At 41.9% G+C, this 7500-nt stretch overlaps 1 protein-coding gene and 1 pseudogene across 1 annotated transcript in view; one reads left to right on the top strand and one right to left on the bottom strand.

The window, feature by feature from the left end:
• The window catches only part of LOC147035311 (huntingtin-interacting protein 1-related protein-like), a 993771-nt pseudogene that overhangs the window by 442639 nt on the left and 543632 nt on the right, over nt 1-7500 (top strand).
• Nucleotides 1-7500, bottom strand: part of LOC147035315 (uncharacterized) — a 270416-nt gene that overhangs the window by 175225 nt on the left and 87691 nt on the right. The window contains exon 2 of the mRNA XM_085896724.1: nt 1-113. This exon is cut by the window's left edge and continues 12 nt beyond it. Within this exon, the coding sequence (XP_085752850.1) occupies nt 1-113 (113 nt within the window). The remainder of the gene's footprint in view (nt 114-7500) is intronic.

Genomic DNA, 7500 nt, shown 5'->3' with positions numbered 1-7500 from the left:
CAGCACAAGTTCGATATCTGGCCAACTGCAAACTGCCATCCTGATGTCTTTGCACACCAGCTGTTGCACCAATGAGCATGCTTGTCCTTCGGCAGGGAGCTAAGCCGTTTGTCCTGCACGCAATAATAATTTGTTGGTGAGCATTGAAGATCCCACTGTGCATTTCAAAAAGGGTAGGCTGTTGTGTACCCATACCATAAGCTGATTCTTCCTCAAAATTTTAAACAGGCCTCAGGAAACATTGCATCAGCAGCGTAGTCATGCCTGAATAAATGATGCAACCAGAAGTCAGGTACTGCCAATGCAGGATTACTGATATAATATGGTAATCTGACAAAGTACAATTTACAAACTAGACTTTGTCGGGCATAAAAACAACTTGTGTTTGCATAGAATTACAAAATTCCAAAAATAAAAATAGAAAACCTAATGGTGGTTTTCAGTTTATTTCCCTCATTTAATGATCCTTGCGTTTGGGGGAGCGAAATTGATAAGGGGATGTGAGATGTAGAAAGAAAACAAAAAAGGATGATCTATGTATGACCAATAGATTACGAGTGTCACCACAAATCTCAACTCTCGGGTTAAATTGAAACATCCATAAATCACAACATAACCATCAAACGTCGAGTTTCAGCCAATTCCTTTCTTTTTTGCCAACCACAAGATCTCCCGATGTGAAACGCGATACTTGACACCATGTTGAGGACAAGACAAGACACCAGGCTAGGTTGTGTGAAAGGCAATTGTGATTACAGCTGTTAAACATCTGAACTTAGAAATCTCAACCATGCATTCCAGGAAGTGAGCTCTAATAAAAGACAGACTGTCCTAATAAACGAAGCTTCAATTCATACACCCATGGAAGCCAAGTGGAAATTGCACCTCGAGCCCAAGCTCAACAATATGAGGTAGAGGCAACTGTATTGTTCACAGTAACGGGATGCATGGTAGTTGTCCCAGGCTGTTCATCTCCAATATAATGACTTCCTGCTAAGAGCGACTACAGATACTACCTGCAGTTGACCGAACCTGCACTTTCTGCCACGAGACTTCTTCTGGTGCTCATCAGACTTGGAGAATCAACGGGGGGTGGTGGGGGGAATGGAGCTGTTATAGCCACTTAAAATAGAGTTGTTCACTGTTGGGCCTGGACTGAAGAGGTGCCTTCTCCTGTTTCAAGCCCCAGCTGCAAATACACTGAAATCCAGAGGGTTTGGTAGGTGCTCCTACTGAGCACTGCCTCGTGATGCTGTGACCAAATGTAGGAAATTGATCTAGTGTATATAGATCAAATAAAATGCAATCTTTCTTAGTGAAGAAGAAGATCGATTATGAAACACAAACTGCCGATGTACAAAAAAATTGGGAAAAACTGTTTAAAACGTAACAAGCTGTGATGAGTGCAGAAACAGAAACAGCACAAAACGTGAGGCACATCAGAGGTGGCCAAGTCACAGAGGAATGGAATGGAAAAAACAAAGGAATGATAAATAAAAGTGTCCAATTCACAGTGAATCTGTCAAAAGTGCCACAAAAATGTACTGAGTTGAGAGAAACTGCACAACATGAGACAAAACTTCCAAGATCATTGCAGAATTGCTTTCACCAAACTCTTCGGCTTTGTGCGGCACGTCGAAGCAGATCCTGCTACTCACTGACTGCCGTCCTCACGCCCATACAATATAGGTCAGACCGCAGTGTTACAGGTACAACAACGTTGTATTTTCCACCTTTTGTGCCAGGTCACTCAGTGAGCATTATCTGGCTAAAGAGGTCGAGAGTACAATATTATTGTATCTATAACACTGCAGTATGACATATACTATAGGGAGCTGTAGTGAGCGAGTAGAAACATCGGCTTTTGTCAATTGAAAGAGCTTATACTTTTTAATGTGTAATTGTCTGACTGTCTCTCCAGATATGCTTGTGGGGATTACAGACAGGATGGTGTGGAGCAGACGCATCTGCTGCTGGTGCATTAATAGGTGGCATGGCACACGTTTCTCAGTCCCCAAACAGTGGACTCATACTTGAGAAGTGGATGGGAATGAAGGAGGAGGAAATGGAAGAAATAAAACTTAAAGTTGGAGGCAAATAAATAAAAACTCGAAGGCCACTCGGTAGAGCGCATACATCCGCCACGTAATACCTGATCCACGAGAACATATCGGACCCGATACATTTTTGAAATATCATGCTACACAGTACTATATCGTTTTTGGTCCTTTCTCTCAATGGTGAAGAATCACTCAAAAAATTAAATAATTATCGTATACAGATCCGGATCTGGATTTTCACCAAAATCGAAACAATTCGTTCTTGTGACACACCTAACTTGTCCACCAAGTTTCTTCCGAATCCATTCACAACTTTTTGAGATATCGTGCTACATATCGTTTTTGGCCCTATCTCTCAATGGTGAAGAATGACTTAAAAATTCTAGTAGTCGGATCCGGATCCAGATCTTCACCAAAATCTAATCAGTCCGTCATTGTCACACACCGAACCTGTCCACAAAATTTCATCCGGATCCGTCTTCACGTTTTTGAGATATCTTGTACATAGACAAACAGAAAAAACAGACAAACAGACAGAAAGGGGTGAAAACATAACGTCTTTCACTTTTGGTGGCGGAGGTATCAATATTGTTGAGCTGCAACAACAAAAAAGGAAAGAAATGCTGCAACAGGCCAGCTACGAGTATATATGTATACATGGGTGGGGAGGATGGAGGGGATCGGTGGTGGTGTATTTAGCATATAATCATGTGTGTAATGGTGACGGAGCAGTTGGAGAGGTGAGTTATTTTTATTCATCTTAATATGGTTTCATATCTTCAGAGCCATTACACTTCTCTTCACAACAAGCACAATATAGGAGGCCACACTTGACACAATATGTAAAGGTGAAAGCCGAGCTAACGGTTCTCCATGCTCATACACCTTTTTGGTTATTCACCAAAATGTAAAGATGACAAAACCAAAACAAAGGAATGATAAATAAAAGAACTCTCTTTTCTTCTTCTCAGTTATTATTGTTATGTTTCTATTAGTACAAGAAAACAAGGTTTTGAAGGTGACAGTGCTCTCCAGAACTGCTGTTGTGGTTTTCAGTTCAGTAATGTATTTGCTCGGGCTTTTCCAGTAGTTAAGGAAATGTAAATCACACGTTTTACTCCGCACGCACGAAGCGAAAAGCGGAGTTAAGTAATTGGTTCACTTGGTCTGTCTGTCCGCAGACATCAGTTTATGATCGAGGAACAACTTAATTTCAATTGAATGTCATATTTTGAACACTGGAGAACACGAATCGGAACACGAACGTGCAGTTTAGCAGTACGTTTGCTCTGAACCTGGAAGATTGTACAGTCTCATCCTGAGCATGCAAGAGCAGAGAGGAGTAAGGTATTTTTTTTTTCACTCTGTCTGCCTTCTGGTGGTGAAACAGAATTGAAAACCATTCCAAACAGTACTGTTTTTAGGGACGTCATGAAGGACACAAACAACAGGCATGAAGAACGAATGTAACGTGTTAAATAAGTTGGTGTAAAAGACAACGCATCAACAGTGCCGATGTACAAACGTGCACCCGATGTTGCACCCCCAATAACCCTTCCCACTGGAAACCTCATATTTTCTAAATTCAGTGTTCAGTTCTCTCTCTCTCTCTCTCTCTCTCTCTCTCTCTCTCTCTCTCTCTCTCTCTCTCTCTCTCTCTCTCTCTCTCTCTCTCTCTCTCTCTCTCTCTCTCTCTCTCTCTCTCTCTCTCTCTCTCTCTCTCTCTCTCTCTCTCTCTCTCTCTCTCTCTCTCTCTCTCTCTCTCTCTCTCTCTCTCTCTCTCTCTCTCTCTCTCTCTCTCTCTCTCTCTCTCTCTCTCTCTCTCTCTCTCTCTCTCTCTCTCTCTCTCTCTCTCTCTCTCTCTCTCTCTCTCTCTCTCTCTCTCTCTCTCTCTCTCTCTCTCTCTCTCTCTCTCTCTCTCTCTTTCTCTCTCTTTCTCTCTCTTTCTCTCTCTTTCTCTCTCTTTCTCTCTCTTTCTCTCTCTCTCTCTTCTCTCTTTCTCTCTCTTTCTCTCTCTTTCTCTCTCTTCTCTCTCTCTCTTCTCTCTCTCTCTCTCTCTCTTTCTCTTTCTCTCTCTCTTTCTCTCTCTTTCTCTCTCTTTCTCTCTCTTTCTCTCTCTTTCTCTCTCTTTCTCTCTCTTTCTCTTTCTCTTTCTCTTTCTCTTTCTCTTTCTCTCTCTCTCTCTCACACACATTTGTTTATCCCCTTGCTAGTTGTATCCAACTTCTGAATGTTTTTTTTTTTGGACAACCTTTAATTTTTTTTTACCTTATTTAAATTGAATTATATACTTGAACACGGAAGAACACAAATAGCCTTCTTAGCACTTTCAAAAACTTGCCGTTTAGCAGTACCTGAACAAATCATTACACCATTTTACGACATCTTGAACGACCCAATTTGCTGCTCGCTCTTTCAGCTTTGGGGAATATCGAGATTCAAATACAATGTCGGCTCTTTGGAAATATCGATCGTGCATGGAAACACAATAAGCTCGTTTAAAAGACACTTTCCATCTCCTTTTCTCTCAAGACTGCATGAGGTGAGGTGTTCCATGAACTCTCTAGTTAGTGAAGCAATGTGCCTCAATGTCTCCCATTGAGGTGGATCCTTTGTGGCACACCACTACATGCCATTCTGCAAGGCTGAAGGTAAGGAAAGTACATGGAACCACATGGAAGGCCAGCATTCAGTCACACTCTACGTTACTCAATAATACTTCTCAAAAACAGGGGCAAAACAACTGGGCGCTCACCTAGTAGAAAAATGATACTGAGGAGGAAGTTAACGTCGCATGGAATCAGCAAAATGTACCAATGAACCAATATTATGGCAAATACCTATTTTAGTGGGCAACCCCCCCCCCCCAGACCCCTCTGTAAATCCTCTTCGACCCCAATTTTTTAAAGAGTGTGAACAAACTTTGGTACATAACAGGTGATGAAAGTTGTGGTGGTTTCATCGGAATTGTGGGTGTTGTTTCTGAGAAGGAAGGAAATACCTATTTTGGGGGCAACTCCCCCTCCCCCTGTAGTTGCCATTCGACCCCAATTTTTTTTAATGGTGTGAACAAACTTTGGTACACCATGGGTGATGAAGGTAGTGGTAAAGTTTCATCAAAATCGAACGTGTAGTTTCAGAGAAGAAGTTGCAAGTATTTGTGGATGGACGGACGGACGGCTGACGCGCCATCCCTTAAAGTTCCCTGGAGCTACGTTCCAGGTGAACTAAAAGTGGCATTGGTGGCAATTATCATGTTAAATTACTTGCTTTTTTCATCAGTTTTATTAGTCCACTACCAGTTTCACTGCAGGGGACTAAAGGTTTTCTCTCCATCTGACTGTCTGTCCAACCATACATGCATCCCACCAGTGGTTTTTCAGACTTTTTCCCCATACCCTCGAACTTATTCAAATGAAACTTCGTAGCTGGCTTTATTTTGATAACTTACAGAAAAAAAATCGAATTTCAGGGTGTTTCGTCCATTTTTCACAGAGTTATGCCCTTTTAAGACTTAAAAAATATCACATATTATACATGGTCAGTGTTCAGCTGCCCTGACTTCACCCCACTGCTTTCCACCCATTGGCCAGACAGCTGGACTAATTCTACCCCAATAAAACCATGCGCCCCCATTGCATGAAGCAGCAAAGATTGGCAGGCCTCAGGCCTTCGGCCTGGTTGTTTTTTCCATGGCCCAGTACAATTGGAATGATCCCAGGTATATAACCGCGATGTATTAAATTTGCACATAAGCTGTACACATGTGTTTGCTTCATGTATGTACATTGGGTTATTAGCTCCTGTTGGACTTAGTCTGAAACGTGGGCTTATGGATTTGGTCTCGATTTTCATGTCCGTGCGTGCATGCGTGTGTTTGTCCGCAACCATAACTCGGACATGTATAGACCAATTTTATTCACACTTGGCAGAAAGACAGCACATGATGGTATAAATCAGCATGCCATTTTGTTTCGACATCAGATCCAAGATGGTTGACTGGCGGGCATTGCAGCTGTAAAAAAAAAAATCCAATGTTGAACATGTCCTCAACAATTTCTCAGTACATACATTCACCAACGTTATTCAAGCTTGGCCCACTGATAACGAGTGAAAGCTAACATAAGCACGTCATTTTTTTCCGAGATCAGATCCAAGATGGCCGACTGACAGCCGTTTTGTTACTTAAAAGTGTCCCCAACCATTTATCTGAAATAAATGGTCCGATATTGTTCAAACTTCTCACGAGCACAGTACACAGTGGCTTACACTTGCACCAAACTGTATTTTGCGCTCTGATTAAAGATGGCTGACTGGTAGACCGGCGGCCATTTTAGCTGTTAAAAAACACTCGGTGTTGAACACGTCCTCAATCATTTCTCGAACATGCATTTACTGATGTTCTTCCATCTCAGCACCCAGATAATGAATGAAGGCTTACATAGACACATTATTTTGTTTCGAGATCAGATCCAAGATAGCAGACTGGTGGCCACTTAGTTACTTAAATGTGTCCCCGACCATTTCTCAGACATGCATGGTCTGATTTTGTTCAAACTTGGCATGAGGACAACACGTGATGGCATACACATGCACCTCACTTTATTTTGTGATCTCATCAAAGACAGCGGACTGGTAGACTGGCAGCCATTTTAGATGTACATAAATATGGGCTCGCCCTTTAACTCCGTACATCAAAATTACTAAAACAACGGGGCTATGAGATTTTTTTTTTTTGTCTTTTTAACTTTTTTTATTATTTTCACACCATTATAAACTGCCCATCTTAACGAACATTCATTGGGACCCCAAGGGGACATGTAATGCAAAGCATTTCTCGCTCTTGTTGTATATGGGATGGGTGATGATGAGGTTGTCACTGCAATAACAAACAATGGGTGTCCTTTTTCGACCACGTCTTGTTCAAACATTGCTTCCTCTGCTCACCCAGTCCTCTGACTCTCCACAATAACTCCAGGATGCACACGTTCTTCCAGGAACTCCCTCCCGGTTAATATTCCAAAATACAGGCTGACTGCATACCTCAACTCATTTATTCCTCATCTCTCCTGTCTGTGGAATCACCTTCTAGACTCTAGAGGATGTTCTGCCTCACACTTTCTTCCAGGGCTTCAAGCAAGTAGTACACCACCATCTCTTGTCTTCCCCAATTGTGTCCAAACGTCTTTATAACCCCCAATAACCCTTCCCACTGGAAACCTCATATTTTCTAAATTCAGTGTTCAGCTCTCTTTCTCTCTTTCTCTCTTTCTCTCTTTCTCTCTTTCTCTCTTTCTCTCTTTCTCTCTTTCTCTCTTTCTCTCTTTCTCTCTTTCTCTCTTTCTCTCTTTCTCTCTTTCTCTCTTTCTCTCTCTCTCTCTCTCTCTCTCTCTCTCTCTCTCTCTCTTTCTCTCTTTCTCTCTTTCTCTCTCTCTCTCTC

The sequence above is a fragment of the Eptatretus burgeri genome, chromosome 1, assembly GCF_056783735.1.
Source record: "Eptatretus burgeri isolate ZD-2024b chromosome 1, Ebu_testis_v1, whole genome shotgun sequence".
NCBI classification, from domain to species: Eukaryota; Metazoa; Chordata; class Myxini; order Myxiniformes; family Myxinidae; genus Eptatretus; species Eptatretus burgeri.
The sequence above is the reverse complement of the archived record's forward strand: the minus strand, read 5'-3'. Positions and strand labels throughout refer to the sequence as shown.